Source organism: Lepisosteus oculatus, chromosome 8 (genome assembly GCF_040954835.1).
Source record: "Lepisosteus oculatus isolate fLepOcu1 chromosome 8, fLepOcu1.hap2, whole genome shotgun sequence".
Lineage (NCBI taxonomy): Eukaryota > Metazoa > Chordata > Actinopteri > Semionotiformes > Lepisosteidae > Lepisosteus > Lepisosteus oculatus.
This window is the reverse complement of record NC_090703.1, coordinates 49820071-49841684: the sequence shown is the minus strand read 5'-3', so window position 1 is coordinate 49841684 and position 21614 is coordinate 49820071. Positions and strand designations below refer to the sequence as shown.

The window sequence follows — 21614 nt, the reverse complement described above, 5'->3', positions numbered from 1 at the left end:
TTTAGGGGTGAATCGGTTAAGATTTCTGTAGTAATCCACCCAAGATCATGAACCCACGGGCGATTAAAGCCATGGCTCAAAGCGCCATCCAGATGCCGTTCAATATTTGTAGACAACAGAGTATCTTTGAATCCGACGGGACAGCAGTCTTTTTTATTTTATTTTTTTACCACAATGCACTTTCTTTCCTCAAGCCCTTTGACGATAAAAATAATAATTGCTTACACTTATATAGCGCTTTTCTGGACCCTCCACTCAAAGCGCTTTACTGGTAATGGGGATCCCCTCCACCACCACCACCAGTGTGTAGCATCCACCTGGATGATGTGACGGCAACCATAGTGCGCCAGAACGCTCCCCACACATCAGCTCTCAGTGGGGAGGAGAGCAGAGTAATGAAGCCAATTCATAGAGGGGGATTATTAGGAGGCCATGATTGGTAAGGGCCAATGGGAAATTTGGCCAGGACGCCAGGGTTACACCCCTACTCTATTCGATGAAGGAAGATTGACTGGTGCAGAAAAAGAAATGTGGAAACATTGCCAATCTCACCGTGCACGGTGTGCTTTTACTGTGAAATCCCAAATGGCAAAATGTATATACAGTATATATCCAATAGGTTTCCAGGCGTCCAGAATCTTTAGCGAAACCTTTAGATTAGTATTGTAAGAGACCCTGAGGCATGACAGTGTTTAAAGATAGTTTCTTTAAATACAACACAGAGAGAAAGATATAACCTCATACTTTTAATCAGAGCTGTGGTTCTCACCCCGCATCCCAGTTCCTTCAGACAGCATGATGGTTTGCTTATACATACGGTACATTTATGTATAACTCTGAAGAAGCCCACCAGCGATCCCTTCAGCAGTGAACATGCACTCAGTTCCTTTGACAATCTGGCTGTGTCAGGTCACACAGTAAATTAAACCCCACAAACACTCCCTCTAGAGAACAGAAATCGCTACACCCCCACTCCTTGACCGAGCCCCCTTTCCAGTGCAGGAGTGCCCGGGAGGAGACCAGCCCTGTGGCTGAGCGGCTGTGTAGCGCTGCCCTCGTGGAAACTCTAATACTGGAGCTACACAGGTGCCGCAGGGGCCTCTAAACACCCACCTCTACAAATCAGCAGGTACATGAATGAAATAATGCTAAAAAACCCCAACAAAACATTTGGTAGCGGAAGCGACGTGGCAAGGGATGCTGGGTCCTGAAAGATGAACAGACTTTGCCCTTGTTGCTGGACAGCCGTCCTGAGTGTCCAGAGGGGATCTGCAATGCCGCTCCCCAGCACAGCCAGTGTGCCCTCCGATCCCAGCCCGTGACTCCAGTCTTCAGGGGCATTGACATGTGGCTTAAGCCACAGGCCTGCACCTGTCAGAGCTGGGTGTGCACAACTGAGCTCCTGCAGCCCCTTAGTTCACACAGGTAAACCACTCCTACAGAGAACTAAGTGTCTAGCATAGCCCTGAGGTGTCTGATTCCAAAAGCAGTTGTACTTCACTCGGAAATGTATTCTCCACGGCCAGTTGAGAAGGCCTCTTCTTTTGAAATGATGCACCTCACTCACATGCTATAGCTACAAGAGAAATGTGATCCTGAAAATGTGTTTTGAGACAGATTTGTTTTGAACTGTGTAACTGTTTTTGCTTATGTTTCTCCATGAGCAGTTTCGGCTCAGTGTGTCTGTGCCTCGGTACCCCTAGGATTGCACTACTGAGCTATAAATAATAAAAAAATGAATGCATCCCCACCCCCTATTTCAGAGAAAGCACAGCAATGTTATGTGTTTAATGACAGAATTCTAATTGTGGCGCTAATGGGCATTCTGCCGGGTTCTCAACGTCCAGCTGTCCTTCTGCCTGTCCACCACGGGCCAGTCTCCACACTACTTTTCCTCCTGGTCCTCCTTTTCTTCTTCATCGTCTTTCTCCCCTTTCAGCTTCTGCCGGGCAAACTCCTCGATCACAATGTCCTCCTGGCTGCAGTTCACGAAACAGACACAGGCAGATCCTGTCAGCCCCCACGACACCACACAGCCCGAGAGGGCTTTCTATCACACAGGTGGGATGACATTTCTACAGGCAGATATACTGTGCAAGCGAGTAGGCGAAACTGAAAACAATCGCACATTTCTGAAAAGCTAGGGGAAAATGCTGGCTTTCATGGGTTTTATTGCCCTAGAACAAACAGGCAGATGTCAAGAAAGCTGTTAATTCCCTTGTGCCCATTGATTAAATTCATATCAAATTCATATATTAGCAAAATGCAGTTATGCTGTTTTTTTTACTAAACCGTCACAGCTTGTGAGCTGTGTTGGTGCAGCAGAGAGGTGTGATTTCAGACTGGAATGTTTAGTCTGTAGAGTTTGACCTGCCAGTGCCAGATCACTCAGACCCCTCTGACTCTCCATGTATTCCACCAGCTGTGGGCCCAAGACCAAGCCTTCCAGGGCTCATTCATGCCCTGAATCAGAGCCCTTGTCACTCTGTGTCCAGGCCTCCTCTCTTTTCCCATTGACCTGCACTGAACACAAGGGCGGGCTCTCTCTCTGCCACTGCGCGTGTCTCATTACTACTTACCTGACACTTTCTGCTTCGTGTCAAGGGATAAAGTAAGGCAAAAGAGAAAGAGAGAGAAGTCCAGATCAGTCACTAAACACGTCTCCACCAGAGGGTGCTGTTGTACAGGGCAAAGCAGTAAAGCAGCAGTAGACATGCAGTACTTATGTTATACAATTATACGGTAATAATAATAATAATAATAATTGCTTACACTTATATAGTGCTTTTTCTGGACATTCCACTCAAAGCGCTTTACAGGTAATGGGGACTCCCCTCCACCAGCACCAATGTGCAGCATCCACATGTACATACAGTACACTCCACTCCAAGAGTCCATTCATCAATCCATTTTAGAAGTGCCTCTGTGACCGTCGCCGTTCCGCGCGGTGTCGTGCCCCCCACCACCCGTTCCGTCCCGCACACCTGGGGCGCGAACCCGGGTCTCCGGTGTAACGCAACAGGGCACCAGCCGAGTGAGCTAAAGGAGACCCCCCCCAGCCCAGGCGCCTGAGGCCCCTGCTACGCGCAGTGAGGGCGCTGACGTCACCCTATCAGAACTAGCTCCGCTACACCTCTTCCAATTTAGGCTCGCGGGGAAGCTGGAGCGTAACCCAGCAAGCAACCAGCTGGAGCAGGATACACCCTGGACAAGACAGCAGGCCGTTGTAGTGCACTCACAGACAGATGGACACCTACACTTGCACCAGGTCCAGTTTTCCCTGAAGGTAATGAGCCCCCCAGCATGTCTTTGGACTGTGGGCAGAAACTGGAGCACCCAGAGGAAGCACATGTAAACATGGGGAGAACGTACGAACCCCACACAGATAGCAGCCCAGGCAGCCCAGAAATTGAACCCGGGCAGGCAGGAAGTGCAAGGCAGGGAGGCTAACGACTGTGTCACCATGTTGCCCCACTCCTAGAGTCTCCATCTTTTATTTTTCAAAGTGGACAAAGTGTCCAGTCGTTAGAAAATGAACCAGGCAGAAAATGAAAGCTCGTTCAGCTTGCTTACATTAGAGAATCATAGCCTTTGCATATGAAAATAGTCCCATTTCCCATCTACATGTGCTATCTTGAGACAACTATAAGATGTTAATAGATAATAATAGTTAAAAGATATTTACATATTATAAGATATAATATTTGCTATGAGATATTTAAAAATTTTCATGTGACATGAACATCAGTAGTTGTAGCTGTCTAGTGAATTTTAAAGGTAAAGGGTCTGATGAAATTCTGTTAGATTTCCTGTAACTGATCACATTAGATCCTTTGCTTGTATCAGGTCTTATTATAATGGGTACAGTAAGCTGCAAGTGACGGAAAATATAAAACTATATTCATACAGTCTGATAAAGATATACATACAGTCTGTCTGCATCAAAAATATATTATTTTATCGGCATGTTGAAATTATTTTCTTTCTTTCCACAGGTGTGTGGTGTCCCTTAAGGCACAGAAATATACAAGGCAGAGCACCCCAATAAGAAGTCAGTTTCCTCAGTGCTTGCGTGCTGTCCCGGGACACTTACCGCTGGGTTTGGGGTGCATGAGGGTAAAGGGGAGCTCCACTCCAACATCGCTGCAGAGACAAAACAGCGAATCAGGTGAGACAGTCTCCTTTGTGTAACCCCTGCGTAGAACCTGATCTGGGGTTCTTCCCAATTCTAGGGAGAAAGACATCTGTAGAATGTGATATTTCAGAATACAGTACATAGCGAGGATAACTGTTGTCACAAACAGCAATTGTGCCATGTGTGGAGAAAGCATTGTATAGTTCTAGTGCTTATGCAGTGGTCTCTCCTAAATACCCTCCATTGCAACACTGGAGAGTGACCAGGGCTGTACTCAGATTAGAAAACCTTCACTGGATTCAAAGCATTGAAGAAGATGCACTTTGTGTGTCTTTTTGGGTGTGCTCTGGAAAATGGTAATTATTTTCAGAACAAATTAAAACTCATTTCAATCCTTTGGGGAACTGCGTGCAAATGTCTTTTATCTCCCACATCTCACTTGTACGACAATTAGCATTAAAAATTAACCCTTTGATTGGGCCACTATATATTACACTTCCAATATAAAACTAACGAATAATGATTCGCTGAAATGCTCTTCAAGGTCCCCTACGAAGTAGCCCCAAGTGAAAGCTGTCATGTGAAACCTGACCCTGCTCTCTGGAGCACACCTGTGAGGACAACTTCAGTGCCTCAGTTCCTGAGGTCCACAACAAAACAAACAGGTAGACAATGAACGTTTGAATTTACCTGGCTGTTAGGTCCCCTAAAATCCTGGGTAAAAACAGACAAGAAAACCAGAATTACAATACTGCTGAGGGTTTAGGGACACAGATCAGATAGACATTAATGTTAATTACTGTACATTGTAAAAATGTATGCTTGTAATATACATCATGTGTCATACATTTACAGCATAACTCCGAAACAAAGAAAAAAGGTTCTGAGACTCAAAGATTGCGTCCTTTACCCTCCTCTGGACACCATGAGGTTGACCTTCAGCTTGTAGGAGACCAGGATTCCCAGAACCTCCTTATCCACCCCTGGTCGCAGACTGAGAGACAGAGAGATGACAGGTCATCCATTACATAACCGGAGGAGGAATAACTGGAATGGTCTGCTGACGGTTGACTGGGGGACTGTGGACTGTATTTGGTTGTGTTGAAGATGTGTCATTAATTAAATAGAGAGGAATAAATTAGATCTTACCCCCCCCCCCAAATCAAAATAGGGATGTGTACAAAAACTTCTAATTTGGCTTTTGCATATATTCAATCAGGATAAGCTACCATAGACGTTGATTTGCACTCGTTAGGGTTTTAGATGCTTCTGTTTTGAAGGGTCGTGGAAGGGTCACGGCTCATTAATATTCACATGTTGCGCGGTTTGCAGCTGAATTGTGGGATAGCGCTGTGTGTTTGCTATGGACAGCACCAGGCGAGGTGCAGGTTTGTCACGCTGGGGAGTGCAGCAGCTGTCCATGGCTGCTGCCTTTGAACAGTTCTGTGTCCCTGCTGACGGCTCCGGGTCATTCCTGGATCAGCAGGCCCAGGGGATGTGAAGTCGTCAGCGTGTCAGCCAGGGGGGAGACAGGCGGGGGGGGGGGGGGCTCACATGGTGGTGGAGGCCAGGTTGGTGTCTTGGTCCTTCAGCTTGCCGTCCAGGGCCAGGCCACGCTTCTCGCGGTTGTTGGACAGGAGCGGTGTGATGAAGTAGGTCTTGGAGAAGCTGGAGCTGCCGTTGACGGTGTCCCTGTGCCGCACAGAGGGGGCGGGGATGGGGAGTGGGGGTTATCATGTGGCACTGAGAGGGCTGACGTTGGTCTGGGGGTGTCAAGCCCTTCCACACCCCAGGGGAAAGAAACAGGAACCCTCTAACTCCTCTAATTCCCTCCTCCCCATCACGACCACAAGGCGTTTAAGGCCAATAGTTCAGAAAGTAATTAATTAAACTAAATCTTGAAGATCTTTTCAAATGTCTGTTGAAACCGCTTTCCAATTCCGTTTCCACAGAGACCGTGACTATGACTTTGCTACAGCTGTCGTTTCTGAAAATCACAGTTTATCCTAAGGCTTTTCTTTCTGTATTGCAATTTTATCTATCACTTTCGGAAGTGTCTATCCCTAAGTATTTTAATGGTCATAATCTGTTATGATGTAATTGTGAATAAAATGTGCTAAGTATGTCAAAATGAATGGAAGAAACAATGTTCAATCACCTGGGCTTAATTCCTTGCCGGTTTTATCCACCTTCAGAATATTTTTGTGAGCTCTTATCATTCTGGGTGCTGTTGCATTAGAGAAGTGGATTTAGATGACAGATACTTACGTAAATTCCTCAGATAGTACACCCTTGGAGTATTTATCCAGCGAGTAAAGCACCACATCTGTGATCTGTTCAACTGAGGACAGAGAGACAGTGTTATTCAACCTTAGATCACAGATCTCCAACCCAGAGCTTGCAGATCCCCAGTCCAGCAGGTTCTGTAGGTCACCATTAAATCACCAGTTTCTAAAGATGTGGAACAATTCGAATGTAATGAATTAAAAAGGTGATTACTCATGTGATTTAGAAATCATTTCGGACTACAAAGCTAAATACTTCAAGGATTCAAGGATTAGTTTTCTCTCAATTACTTGCTTGATTCATCAGTTCTTACAGATGATGCCAATCTTAAAAAACAGGTGACCCATAAGACTGACTTGATTAGGGCCCTCCAGGACTTGGGCTGAAGACCCCTGTGTTACACACAGAACACTCACTGAGACTGGTATGCAGAGACAAGGCGGAACATGTTGTTACATGATTTACCCGCATGGAATCTAGTGGGTAGCTTCTCCCAAAATGATACAGGCTAACAACTCCCAAACCACTCCACCCCACACCACAAGTGGTGGCAATCAAACTGGCCAAGGGTAAACACCATCAAACCCACTCTGCACTTTTGCGCTAGATGAAATACAATGAAGCATAATCCTTCAACAAAGGCCAAGCAAGCCACCTCTTTTAAGACAGAGGAAGAGTTAGGAACTGGATGGGACCTTCAGCCTGTCTTGCTTCACCTGTAGTTTACTGGCCTATCAGGCTCATGGCAAATTTCTCTCTTCGACTTACTACCGATCTTCGTTTTCTTCACAATCTTGTTGGTTTCATTGTTGATTTTTATGTTCACCGCAATCGGATCCCCGTGATAAAAGATCTGTGAATAAACAAAAAAAAAATGGAATTGCTCAGCTCTCCAAATCTGCCTGTCCATCTGAACTTGCCATGGTGAGCTGGGGGCTGACATTGGGAATTTCCACTGCGATCTCATCTACGCCTAAGAATCACAAGTTTCTATCATTTTGTAGGGTGAAACAAAGATTTTGGTGATGTGCTCATCTTGTGACCTGATGTCACAAGGTAACTATCCTGAGAGTCACAGCCCTACAATCCTTGAAACCAGAGACTGCTTTTGTGGCCCAGATTGCTGTACTTTCAGCTGGGATCTGCAGTGATGGGCAGTCCAGGGAGGCTACTGAATAAGGAGCCTGAACAGCTGGGGAGGACCCCCTCACCTCTTTATCGAGCGAGACCTCGAGATGCAGGGGCTTGTCTGACATCATGAACTGCCTGGTGGTTTCTGCCTTGGGCCCCTTGCCTGTGTTGTCGGGGGCGAACTGGACCTTCCTAATGATCAGCCTCACCGAGTTCCTGGACACACCACAGGAAAGAAAGCATGGGCTGTTAGTTGGCAAGCCTGCAGAGGAGAACAGGGCAGAAAGCAGTTCTGATCTCTGTCCTGGGCTTAGAGGGACAGAATGCTTAAATGCACTGCAGTGGTGACAGATATATTATGCTTCTGCCAAGGAATGAAATGCCAGATGAGAAGTTTCATAGTCAATACTTTTAAACACCTGCCTGCTCTGGAAATTGGGGCTCATCGCTCCCAGGGTGTGTGTGGTTAGCACTGTGTACTGGTATTTGACATGGGTACGTGGCAGTTCTGGACAAGAAGCGAGTAACAGTGCCTCACCTCTTGTGGATTTTCTCTTCCAGGTTCTCTGCACAGAATCCCTTGATCTCAAAGTCCACCCCGCAGGACTGCGGAGAGAAGATGAGCAGAGACAGAGGCTTAGTCATGTCGCCCTCCAGTTCAGTGCTTTGGCTTTGCGATCTGCATCTGCATCTGCGATCACGTCGCCGGGGGGGGGCGGCAGAGGGAACGGGATTGAGACGCGGAGGGGGGTTACCTTGCCCACGTCATCAGGCCCAGGCTGCAGGGTGACGGAGCAGGGCAGGTTATTTGGAATCTGAAATACAGACAAGGGGAGAGTATTAATTGACACCTGCTCTCCACCATTCGCCTCCACTGAAGGATGTCTGTGCTTGACAGCTCTCCAGCGAGAGGCAGAGAGGAAGAGGAAGTGTGAGAGAGGCAGGACTGTGGAAGTGAGATATTATCTACCTCGAAATGGAAAGGGTAGGCATTTGCTCCCAGCTTCTTCAGCAGCTGCTCCTGCATGGGGGTGTTGGGGGGCTTCTCTCCACCCTCGGGGGGGTAGATCTGGAGGGTGGCCAGGTAGATGTCCTTCCTGAATGACAGCCCAATCACGTCCAGGTCGTCTCGGCCGTAGCGGAAGGCACAGGCCATCGTCACGTAGGCTGTACAGAGACCAGGGGGACAGGGTTACTGACCTGCAGCAGGAGAGCCGCTGTCCCATTCTGTACTGCAGACGCTTTCAGTCCCCAGCCACCCAGCCCATTCGACACTCATGCGCAAGCACTTTCAATTACACCTTGAGGAAGTCTGTTTCTTCCTGCTGTCTACATCAAGAAAAGTGCCTCTCCTTCCACCGTTTGGTAAAATGTGCCAGTGGTGTGTAGAATTCAACCCGCCTTTCTCAAGAGCATACCCAACAAAGCGCCAATTCCAAAGGCACAGTACCTTTCCTGTCCCCAAGATATTCAGGATCCACAAGGACCACTCCATCTGTTGGGGAAGAGAGAGAAGTTACATGCAGGTAGGACACAACACTGAAGCTCTGGGATCTGAAGCCATACCCTTGTCCAAACCTTTCCTATAACATCCTATTGCCAGAAAGGGCTTTAGGGGCTCTATCACAAGCTGTCTGGTGACCTGTGGCTTAGCCTGCAGATGCCTGTGTCATTTCCACAGTAAGCAAAGCAATCATTAAATAAGCAGCCATCTTGTACTTAATTACAAGGCACTGTAATTGTTTTACCGTACTACAACATTAATATTTAAAAGAATGATAAAAATAAAGCTCTTAGTGCCTATCAGTGTTAATGTAACCTGCTCTTGAAAATATACTCAATATGTGATTATTATGGTGCAATATTACATTGTCGAAGGAAGAGACTTTGACTTAGTGCTTTGAGTGGCATGTATGTTTTCTTACTTGCTCTTGTTTTCGGAGCCTGTTGGGAGCACATGTTCTGCCAGTGTTATTAGAGTATTGTTTCAGAGACGCTGGAAGTGAAGGTTGTATTTTGCAATGTAAATCTCGTCTGGTATGAGTAAGCCATCCCATTCACCAGCAGAAGGGAACAGCAGGGAGAGCATTGAGCTCAATGCACTTCCTGTGGCCTGATGAGAATGTAAGTGAGAGAACAGAAACTGGACCCAAAACTCTGTTATCTGCCCATTAGGCGATCAGCCCTCTTGGCCCAATTCAGCCAATTGCAGTCTTATCCAGTCACTCACTTGAGTTTGATTTTACAGGGAACCTTATCGCTGTGAGTGAGCAGCTCAAAGCAATTCACCAAAAAAAACAAAACAAAAATACAGCAGGTCACAGAAAGCAGAGGAGGCAAACAGAGGAAGCAGGAGGGACTTGCACTTACCCACTGGGTCCACAGAGTCCACATGATCCACAAAGTCTCTCTTCCCCAGGTACAGAGAGAGCTGGGAGATGAAGAGGAGGTAAGGACAGACTGCACAATACACTAATTGAGCTGACTAGCAAGTCTGCGAATGAATGCTGTGAGAAAAGTGTTTCTTACTGTGGTACTACAGTTGCATGGTTCCATTTGTGCAATAGTCTTATAACCTAGATTATACAGTACATGTACTGTTGAATAGCCTCAGTAAAAGCAGGGGCCTTCTTACCTTCCCATTGGGGCTGGTTTTCTTAAAGACCCTGTGAAGAGAGCACAGGCAGGGACACACTTAGGTTGGTTGTTTGTGTTTCCAGATTAGCTCCTTCACTTGTGATACTTAACTTGAGCTGTTATCTAACTCTCTTGATCTGCTTCTACTAATCCATCTTCAGGAGCTCAGAAATACACTTGATGTGCATCCAGTCTTATTTATAGCGACCATGTGGAGACATACAGCTGCTACAAACATGGCCCTGTCTGGCCCTGAAGTGCTCTGGATTGGATTTATCCTCTCCAGTCACAAATCATTGGCCTTTTGGTGACCACTATCTGGTGCAGAGCACAGTTAGCTCTGTGGACAGAGTTTACTATCAACCCATCTTTCTGTTGAAGGACTTTGCCTTACTCTACTGTTGGTGCTGCTTAAAGTAGCGAAAGCACATACAGCATAAGACAGAAACAAAACAAACAAATATACAAATAACTCTGGTAACACTTTGGAGTGTTCTTTATTTCCCACAATTCACTGCCAGTGTCTTTAGAGAAGGGATATTTTCAGTGCTGCTAAGATCCCAGCTTTATGGCTTTACAAATTCCAGTCACTACTTAAGATGATATTCCAGCCTGATATTTAGCATCAATAATGCTTTTAAATTTTAAAAACAAATTCCTGCCTTTCACAGACTATGTGGGCTGAGCAGCTATTGAACTGTGGCTGCTGCTACATCTTGTGGTGGGTTTCCGTATTGAAACTTAATTCAAGAGTGAACTGTCTTGGCTTGTGCAACTCCAAACAGATTGGATGACAAACACTCTGTGTTGAGTTTGATAATAATAAAACAGTATATTTCAGAATACCGATCATTGCACTAAGCTGATGACCTTTAATGTAATGAAAATGTTATTTGCAGCAATAACAAAAATAATAAATACACTACTGCTACTACTAATATTAGACCAATACAATACTAATAATGAATACTAACAGTGATGTTTTGTAGTGATGTACTACAGTTAGCTGATTTGTGAATTTAGTGTATTCGGGTTACAGAATGAAAGCAGACACAAAATACAAGTGTTGTGACCTTAGTGCTCTGGTATCTGTTTACTGACATATTTGTCAAGAACTGTAGAACAAAATGCATTTTTCAATAGAATGAGGAAGTGAAAAATTATTTTGGGCTGCTAATCTACAGCACATAAAATAAACCATCACTAACCACTTCACAGTGTGAAACAGAGCGATATGTACTTACTTTCCGGGCATTTCTGTGTTCGGTGTCTGTTCTGTGTGAGGAAACAAAAAGACAATTTCAGTACAGCACAAGCCACAGGAATCACACCGGTGAAAGCAGCAGAGTAAAGTGACTAATGCAATATTTTGGGGGCCGATTTGCATCAGCAGCACTGAAATATCCCACTTATCACATTCAACTGCTGTATTCCCTGATACCAAAATACTCCGTTAAACTATCTGTTCAAGAGAGGATGTAAGAGCTAAAAAAATCGGAACCATTTGACTTTGCTCCAAAGTGTAATAATAATGAATGCTCTACAAAACTCACTGTTTGCAGATTTAATTGTCCCTCTGCAGTGTTTTTTTGCTTATGACTGCTACTGATTCAGAGGGCTGCCTTATGTTTACACTCCAAGGATATTTGTTTATCAAGTGACCTGAGTCAGTTAATACTGAACGAAGAAAAGGAAGAGAGTGCATTTCTCCTGGGGAGATGAAGCTTGTCCTACAAGAGGGAATGATGGTGCAGTCCTGCCCTGTGTTGGGGGAGTGTGATTTTCGGTTTTACTGTGGAATCAGCCTGCCTGGGTACAGAGCTGAAAGCAGCCAGGGACTACAATGGAGAGCACCATGCCTCTTTAACTGGGATTGTAGTGAGATTCCAAGGAGCATGCTCTGTCACTGTCGGAGTCTCAGACCCTGGGCATCCCAGCGTGCTGTAGCCCTGCTATAATTGCCAAGCCAAATCTGAAGGAGTTCATCTGAGCAGATGAGATTAGTGTCTTGGTGGATTTTATTTTATTCCCCTAATCTAAGCAACACGCTCAGCCAGGGATTAGCTCCGCTCAGATCTTCCCATCTGCTCATCCCCATGAAAGCGCTTGCGGAGCAGCCAGCCTGGGAACGCCGCGGCTCTCCATCACGCAGGCTGGCAATGAGCTCCATCTGCTCTGCCATCAGAACGTCCTGGGAGAGGTGGGTTTCTGGACAGCACACCCCGGGTCTCCCTTCCAAACACAGCGCCGCACTGTCCGCAGGGCCTGCTGCTGGACGCCTTGCGTGTTTCCAGAGGACTATCGCTACATCAAGGCATAGTCTGCCCACTGTTACCATTTGTAGACACATTGCCAATTAAATAATGGTTAGGTTTGTCTGACAGGGATGTAAATTGCACCAGGTTTGAACTCAAATGAGGAATAGGTGTGCCTTTGCAAATGGCTGCTGCTTTCCCCCTTTTAATATAGTAAACATACATCCTCTGAGTGTGCTACTGGGGGATGTGTTGATCACAGTCATCCTGAGCCCTTGATCAAGGCAAGGCAAACAACAGCTGCACCGAGCCTCAGGAGCTGCGTCACGCTAAGACATCACAAACCATGATGTTTGCATTTGACTTTCTTGGTGTGAGCTGTCAGTAACCCTCACTGCTGGGGCATGACAAAAGAAAAGCTATTTCCTCTGCAGAGCTCGAGCATGAGGGAGGTGAAATTGTGCAGGCCATGACTCAGTAGTTAGTTAGAGATCTGGGCTAATTGGGGTAAAGTGCTCCACAGGTGAACTGGAAAAACAGAGACCTTCTGCAGACCTGTCAGGGACAAATGATGATTATTAGCAGCAGGGTACTCCCTCTCAGCCATCAGTGTGCTGCCTGAGAAGCTCATGAAGAGTTCATCTTCTTAGGTGTCAACCAAAGGTACCAACAGGCACAATGGATACGAAGGCAAATGCAAAGAAGCCGGGACAGAACTCAAATGGCAGAAATAGATTCATTTTATATAAACAGCTGCTTAATTTCAGTAAAGCAAATACTTCTCACAGGTTTATTATTAAAGAAGTGGATTGCGGACACAGGTCTGACTCTGCTGTCGTAAAGCAATTTAACAGTAGAAATACAGTAACAACAAAACACTTCCCTCTTCTGTGATCTAGAATTGAAGATGATCTGTGATAACTGAGGCATGAATTGTATAGCTGACATGGACAAATAATGCTAATTCAGTATCTTACAATAAACTTGTATGTTTTGTATATTTTAACTTATTTAAGTTTACTCTAGTATAGAATGGTAAAATCAAAGATTGTAGCAAACCATTGTGAAATCCTACTAAATTATAAATTAACATAATTTTGTCAGGGCATAGCTGTCAGCAGCCAATCACTTAATCAACTGAACTGCAAAAAAAGCCTATGGAAAACTAAAATAAAATTTTAGGAGAGCTTTCACAACTCTTTCTCAACGGTTTCCATGTTAACAAACTGTTACTACAACAACATATTGATCACCTTCATTCTGACAAATCTGTGTACAGTATGATTTCTGCTTTGAGGTGGAGTATCTGATCAGAAGGCTTTAAAAACAAATTCCTGCCTTTCACAGACTATGTGGACTGTCAGTCATTCAGAAGCACAATCTATCACCTAGCAGGTTTTTAGAGATCAGTCTCTCCTCAAGCCTGTAGGCACAATGTGATCTCTGTTATACTGTTACAACTGCAAGCACCAGCAAAAATGAACAGCTCATAAAATAAAAATGAAGCATCTTTGATGAGCGCAATTGACCACAGTGTGTTTTCTGCATCAATACAGTTGCAGTTTTCCAAAGGTAATTTGTGACCCACACAGTAGATGGTCCACATATTGTTCTAGAAGCGTAAGACTTTCAGACTCTATAATATGCTTTTGAGTTTTATACATATGAAACAAGCCTTTTCAACTTAATATTGCTGCTTGGTGTATTGTATGCCTTCTGTAAATGTGCTTCAGAAACCACGAGCTGCAGTTCGACTAACCTGAAGTGAAACCCTGCATTTAGAAACTCATTGGCAAGGATCTTGCTCTTGCCCACAGACAGCCCAAACTTGTATGTTTACAGCAGTGAAGGCAAGAATACAGGAAAGCAAGACTGAATATCTTTTTGCCTTCAGGTCACTGTTGTGATTGGTCCCGTACAGTAAAGGCAGGCTTTGGCAGGATTTTGTGGAATGTCACTTGACTGGGGTTTGCTACCCTGCCCATCGGAATGCTGCCACACTTGGCCTTCATGCATCTTTAGGAAACCGGTTTCAGAGCTCTTTAACGTATGATAAAATTCACACGCTTAGATCACAAACAGGAGCCAGGTCTGTTTCAGTTCTAAACCCTCCATCACTTCCAGAGGATCAAGACAACGTGACAGACAAACAGGCAGGAGGGAAGACAGATGGAAAGACAGACAGATGCACAAACAGGCAGGAGGAAAGACAGATGGAAAGACAGACAGATGCACAAACAGGCATGAGGAAAGACAGACAGATGCACAGGCAGGCAATCAGACAGGCAAACAGGCAGGAGGAAAGACAGATGGACGGACAGGCAGACAGATGGGGGCAGGAGAGACCCCACAGAGTTACCTGGTGCTGTGTGAGCCTGTCCTGCAGTCCCGCTGCTGACTGTGCTGTAATCCTTCAGTGATGTGCCGTCTGCCCTGAGAGCCTCTTGTCACCTCTTTTTATACCCCAACCTCTGCCCCCTCCCCTGGACTTAACCCTGCTCTTTACAGCCCTTTTTTCACTCGCAATCCTATTACTTTATTAGCTGTCTATTTTATAGCTACAACTGGTTTAAAAATAAAGGAGTGATGAAGGGGATTAGTGTGAATCGTGGGAGTGTGAGGGGACAGGGGTGTCGGATTATGCAGGCTGGGCTGTGCCTCTGTGCCCAGGCTGCCGTCAGCTCCATACCCAGCCTGTCTCCTCCTGGCTTTGCACGGGTCCCTGTGGTGCCTGGAGCTGCGCAGTGAGAGAAGGGCATCACAGAGCACACAGATGCCACTCTTCCAGTCTTCCAACATGACAGCAGCGCTGGCCTGGTTAGATTCCACAGACTCCCTCTGCAAGATTTGACAAAGAACTTGCAAAATGTTGTTACCCTCTGAAAAAAAAACGGCCTTTAGAAATGTTGATAACAGTGTCTAGCACATTGCATTAAGGCCAGTTTTGTTAAGTTAATTACTTATGTGTAGCTTACATTTTATTTAACAAATACCTGAGTAGGTTTCTAAAAAATGAAGCTAACCTATGTGTCTTGTGAGATCCTTTGTAGAAAAGTCCTTTAGAGGGCACATGTGGAAAAGTATTTAAAACTCAGAGCAAGAGGCACAAGACACTGTGATTGATTTCTCCAGATCTTATATTTTTTCTCTGGTTATTTTTTACAACCCAAGCCCAGTCTCCCCCATGCTGTACCCACCAGAGCAGTGTCCAGACTGCTTTGTTGTAGAGCTGGGTGTGGGGACAATATGGACCAGTCTGATGTGATTGTGAGAGATTAATTAAACCCTCACCACACCGCAAGGTAGGAATCGACTGGATATTTTGAAATCAGCACTACTCCTGCAAGAAATATTTTTTATTTCAAACTGAAACATAGACTAGAGTTTTGCTGAGAAGCCTCACTTCATGTGACTGGAACGTCAATGTGAGATTTGAGCTTGTTTAAACGAGCAGAGCAGTTTAATTTTTGGTTTAATGCTGGAAGGAGCTACACAAAACTCCAGATCCACACTTGTTAAACGCAACTTCTTCTTTTTCCATGTCACGTCCGTGACCTTTCCCTAGCAGACTAATGGGTCACAGCACACAGTTAAGGAAGCACTGTTATACATTGCCTGAAGACTCCTGCACACAAGTAAGAGCATTCTGGGTATTATACTACTGACACGATGAGGTTCATTCCATACTGAGAGGTAAGAGAAAGACTGAGAGGGTCTGTTTCCCCTCGGTGCCTCTCACCCTGGACAGAAACTCAGCCAGTGAGCTGTTTTCTTAGGGCTTGGCAGGATGCTGCTTTGTTTTGTGTTTTTGTGAATAAAGCACAGGAAAACACCTGACAGAGCAGAAAGACTGTCCGAATGGAAGGACATCTGTTCTATGGACAAGTGCTTGGTTACAGAAGCAGTTATGGCATCTCTGGCCGGCCAGTCAGAGTGGGTACTGTTCCAGTCTTGCCAGTTTAGAGAGGTGTGGGCCAATCCTGCAGCCCAGTGTCCTGTAGCTCTGCTGTGAGCTCCCAGCCTGCTCTTCCAGGCCTCGTGTCGCTGACGCAGCGAGACAGCGCTGAGCAGAAGAGTCACCCAGCACTGACTGGATCTCACTTCTAATCGCTTGAGCAGTGACGTTGAAAGCTCGTAAACACAGTCCAGATGGCGTGTGCAGATAAGTAATGAGTGACCTTTTGACTGCTGTGTTTAACTGCCTCTTTTATGTAATCCTGTAGGGTAATAGGCTGGGTCGCTCCAGAACTGGAATGCCTAAATCAATCCCAGAGTAAAAAACTATTCTCTGTTCTTCTGAGTCACTGTGTGTGTGTGTAGGGGGTGAGGTTGGGGGGAGGGTGGGGGTGTAGCTTAAAAAACCTCCACAGCTGCTCTCTGGCCTTGAACGTTTCCACTCTTCTGGCATTTTTAAGAACTTGCTGCTTTTTTTAGCAGGAGGGAGAAAAACAATATAATTGGCAGTAATTATAATCCCTCCTCGTTTTTTCCTTTCCCTCCCTTTGTATGTTATCCTCTGGTAGCCTCTGCCTTTAAATAACTAGCAGGCTCTCATGTGTGCGTCCAGAGCCTTCATAACAGGAGCTGGAAAACCCCGCCCCACCCTTTTACTTTCTAGCTGTCCTGGATCTTCCTGGAAACCGCGGCTCCTGCTGCAGCTTCGCACCACGTGGGCCCTTGCGGAATGAACGGTATTGCCGATAACAAGGATGTAACCAGTTTAGCACTTTTCTCCAAAAATAAACCTCTCTTTCGCTGTGTCTCTGTACATATGGGAGACGCACTCAGTGGTTGATGTCTCCTTCCACGATGGGCAGGCACAGGCAATTGTTACTGCAGATTTTAATTAGTAACAGAAATTACGAGACTCCGCAGTAGATCGCATTAAAGGAAGAATAAAAAAAGCATTGTAGAACCGTTCTTGATTGGCATCAGTGCATTTCACTACCGAACAGTGGTGCAGAACTTCAGAAAACACTTGGCTGTGAAATTTCCAGATCCTCAGTTGCCGCTAGACCAGCAGTTTAATGAATGTTCTCTGAGAGAATCAGTGAGGTGCCCTCTGGTTTCCCGCGGCTTCTCCTGCGTGAGTCACTCTTTGCTTCTTTCTTTACAGGGTTAACTAACAGCAAATGTTTTCATCTGTCAAAAAGAATGGGCTTCCTGGTTGGCCCTCAGGCTGTGTTCATCCAGTCCTCTTCCCCAGCTCCATGTTAGAGAGCCCAGATAGTTCAGAAAAGAGTCCAGACCAATGCACATTTGTCAACATTCCCTGAAATTAAACTGGTATGTTTCCTATTCTTATCTTTATTTAAAATGGAATGTCCTTTAAGAGCTGAAGAATTTCCATGTTCTACCACAATAACCTTTTAGAATTCAAAATGTGCATAAAATACCAATATGTTTTAGGCTTCTCTTCTAGGCTTCCCTATCAGCCACACAACAAACTTAGTTCTAATTGCTGATAAATATTAGAGAAGCTTCATTTGCAGATAACAGTTGTGGGAGGTGTTTCTTTCTCGTTTCTGCTGTTCAGCCTGCCTCCTCGGTGCATGCACAGCTGAGGTGAAATGAGGTGAAAAAAGGCCAAGCTTGAAATGGAGCAGTCACAAACACATTCCTGGCTATGTGCATAATGGACGGCCTGATGCTGATTGCATGGGTCAGACTTTGATCACCAGGCACAAGACTAAGCCCAAAAGTCTTAGTCCTGTCCTATGAGTAAAGGGTTTTGAGATCTGTTTGGATGGGAGGCACTATAAAAATGAAAGGCATTATTAATAATGAATTGAGCTTCTTACACAAGTGATGGTGCCTCATCAACATTGCCATTAAATGCAGAAGCCATTCAACTTCTAAGACTCTTTTTTCCTTCCTTAAATGATGAATGTCCTCTGAATGGTCTCCTAGTGATTCATGATTGGTCAGCAGATTTCACTTCAGTCTACTGTACATTGCAGTGAGCCAAAAAATGAACTGTAAATATTTGGTTTAATTTCCTGTCTTCTTTTCACCAAGGCAATGTCCGTAGGCAAAAGGCACCAGCAGGTGCCCTTCTGGGCTAGTGCATAACCAGACCTCCATTTACAATGACTCAGCAAGACTTTCCACTGGGCAGGTTATCTCTCAAGAAGGCTAGGGACGGGCTGAATTAAAGTGGATGACCTGGCCTTCTTAGATGAGTTCATGTCTGGTTATATGTCCACAACACACTGGGGTATTTACTGAATACATTGTTTGCCAGGATAAATTAAGCCGATGTTATTTTAAGAACTGCCTTTCTGTTTATTTACTGGTCTGAAATGTTATGAATAAAATCCCATTATTATTTCTCTTAACACATCCAGCAGTCAAGCTTGTGCACAATTATTCTAGCATCTCTGCGGAGAGAGACTTGGTATTCAGTGATAAAGCAGATGTTATTATTCGCAGGCCGATGTGAGCCGTTTTGCATGTTCTTGTACCACAGAAACAAGACATTTTGCATCGTTTCTATTTACACACAGCCCAAGGGAGACCCCCCAGAATGAAGGGGAGGAGGGAAAAGAAAAACATAAGATATATAAACTTATTTAAAGCAATGTACTTTTACACACATTTATACAGTACTGGTGAAGTGGCATGCTCGAGGGTATAACAGATAACAGTAGTATCTGACATGGGATTTGACAGCCTTCAGGTTACAAGTACTAACTACTGCTCCCCAGACATGTTTTCAGTATAATGCATACAATACTTTCAAATGTAATTCCTGTTAGCTTTTTAATTAGAATCCACTTTCTTTCCAAGGAAGACATTAAGTTCACTGCTTAATAAGAAAATTAGATGAATTTGTATTACTGCACTCTGGTCTATTTCATAAAATAATATGATTGATCTCTAGTTAATACAATAAAGTCCCAGACTGAGTAATTTATTGGGGGTGAGTACATCTTTGTTTTTTTGTCTCAAAATTCTAAACCTGGACACTCTAGCAATGGACAAGCAAGGTTGGGATCCTTTAGTATTCAGAAAAAAATGCAACTGCTTAAAAAAGAGCTTCTAGTATCTTTCGCACCATGTGTTAGCTGAAGGAGACGGCTCTAGTAGAGAACTCACTCTAATCAACTTATGGCTAAGCTCTCTCCAAAATAGATTTCTCGAAACAGAGACTTTATTTTGGCCCATAATAAAAGGCAGTAATCAGTTCCCATCAACTAAGGCGATAACCAAAATCCTGAAGTTATGAAATGATTTATTTTTGAAACACACACCACAAAACAATTCTGTGGCACTTGAGAGGGTAGCGGGTAACAGTAAACAGCACTGAGATGGAAAACTAAGTACATACAAACTTAAAAAACACAGGTTATCCCTCTATCACACTTTTTTCACTCCTCTGGACAGTATAGGTTACAGTATGTCCTTTACGAAGCGTCTTTCAGGACCCTATGCAGACGACACAATCTGGAAGGGATTGGGGGGGGCGGGAAACCAGGCGCTCCAGGTCCCGGATTGGGCTGGTTCAGGAATCCAATGCAGAGCCCGGAACAGAGTGAGCGTCTGGCTTTTGTAAGGAGGCAGGAACAGGGAGCAGGTGCACAAAATCAACTAAAATGTGAACAAGCCGGAGCGCCCTTAAGGGGGAAGGACTACGATCGTGACAATGTCTGGCAAAGCCCTCAAGATTGTTGACCATTACAGACAGAGAGATAGAGGCTGCGTCTGCTTAAAACCATAATTATGTCGGAATACAGAACCTCTTGTGAATCTTTTCTTTTGAAGTGAAGGGTTAGTCACACTCACCTCCCGTAATTGGTAAAGTGCTTTGCCCATTCTTTTATGAATTTTGGCGTTTATTTGTAGTGAGACACCTCACTAAGTTTGACATTTCAGCATTGTCCATCTTCATGATCGTTTTTTACACTGCCAGTTCCACGGCATCCGACACTCCAGGGCACCACAAACTGCACACCAGCAGCTCAAGTGTGGAGAGGCAGTTAAACAGCTGTGGTTTTCAGTACAGGTGACCACACAGGAGCCCAGAGCTCACCAGTGTTCAACTACGTTACAGATTGAGATGGCATGAGCAGCGCTCACCAGCAGTGAATCAAGTCATCTTCATGAAGAGTCAAGATTTGGTGTGTGATGATCTGGCTGACAGTGTCTAGGCACTGCAGAGCTCCATGTATAGTGATAGATGGCAGCCTGACTATGTGGAGCTACATTGATCAAGTCCTGGGACTTGACTGCTCTTCCTGTAGTCTCATCCTGACTTTCATCCATCTTTCCTGCAGGACGTGGACAACAATCTAGAAGTCCTCATGCTACTCTGCTGAAATGGCTTTTTTGGGAAATGTGAACTTATGATGTGATAGTCCTACTGACCAGACTTGAGCTCCACTGAACCTTTGTGAGGTGAACTGGGACAACATCTAGAGCTGAGAGACCAGTGAACAGAGAAGAGGAACAGGACTGAATCCCACATGACAAGGATCTGCAATTTGAAAGCAAATTGACATTGCCCAGGCAAAGGATGATTAGACACCTATCTTGTTCACCTTTCTGTCAGCCCCCTGCCCATGACATGGCTCATTGGACATACTTAGTAAAATCCCATTTAAGGGCATGGAATAAATATAATATGAATTTTCTGGAGTTCACTTTATGGATGTTCATCCTGTCCTGGCTTTGGTAGGATTTCTAATTATTATAATCCCCATAATAATGTAATTGTGATACACAGTGAAGAGGTTAATTCCACTTTGAAAAACAGAAAGGCGAAACACTTCTATTTTTCTGTTTTTCAGTGTGGAATTAACCTTCTTGTGTTCCTTTGCTCACTGATGCAGATCTCCACTCGAGAGCAGTTTTCTAATTCTCTGCCTTGCTCAGTATGACTGGCGCGTTGGAGGCTGATGTAAGACTTGCCTTCCCGGCCCTTTCTCCCAGATGACACCAGGATGCAGGAAGTGCCCTGAGGTGAACGAAAACAAAAGTATCATCTGTGCACTGTGTCACAGCCAGTAAGCCCATGCTTCGCCACAAACACCTGAGGTCCTAACTGCTGGGAGGAAATGTATTCGGAGTCAAGATCCTCTCTCCCCCCCACCCCCTCCCCCTGTCCTGTCTTCAAATCCAACCAGAACTGAAGGAGCTGATGGTTTTGGAAAGCAGGACAGGGCAAGGAG

General features: G+C 44.9%; 1 protein-coding gene and 1 long non-coding RNA gene across 3 annotated transcripts; one reads left to right on the top strand and one right to left on the bottom strand.

The window, feature by feature from the left end:
• Window positions 1-733: 733 nt before the first annotated feature.
• arr3b (arrestin 3b, retinal (X-arrestin)) lies at window positions 734-14925 on the bottom strand. Of its 2 annotated transcripts, XM_069193733.1 has the most exons (17): window positions 14804-14925; window positions 11434-11464; window positions 10188-10218; window positions 9923-9983; window positions 9003-9047; window positions 8523-8719; window positions 8308-8367; window positions 8091-8158; window positions 7633-7768; window positions 7190-7274; window positions 6404-6476; window positions 5690-5827; window positions 5046-5129; window positions 4826-4849; window positions 4094-4143; window positions 2580-2589; window positions 734-1979 (listed from the first exon to the last, which is right to left on the bottom strand). In XM_069193733.1, the coding sequence occupies exons 2-17, from the start codon at window positions 11442-11444 to the stop codon at window positions 1886-1888; spliced, it is 1167 nt and encodes a 388-aa protein (XP_069049834.1). In that variant the 5' UTR covers window positions 11445-11464; window positions 14804-14925; the 3' UTR covers window positions 734-1885. The 2 variants fall into 2 exon arrangements, with proteins under 2 accessions (XP_069049834.1, XP_069049835.1); XM_069193734.1 differs by lacking the exon at window positions 2580-2589 and having other exon boundaries at window positions 14804-14924.
• A 2059-nt stretch (window positions 14926-16984) lies between these two features.
• On the top strand, window positions 16985-21075 carry LOC107077926 (uncharacterized). Its single transcript, XR_001478903.2, has 2 exons — window positions 16985-17135; window positions 20721-21075. It is a non-coding gene; the product is annotated as an uncharacterized lncRNA (long non-coding RNA).
• The last annotated feature ends 539 nt before the right edge of the window (window positions 21076-21614 follow it).

Excerpts from the sequence above, each read along its gene's own strand:
- arr3b (XM_069193733.1), bottom strand. Across the intron at positions 7,275-7,632 it reads AGGTCTCGCTCGATAAAGAG|ATCTTTTATCACGGGGATCC; the intron begins GTGAGGGGGTCC and ends GTTTATTCACAG. Across the intron at positions 4,850-5,045 it reads CTCATGGTGTCCAGAGGAGG|GATTTTAGGGGACCTAACAG; the intron begins GTAAAGGACGCA and ends GTTTTTACCCAG.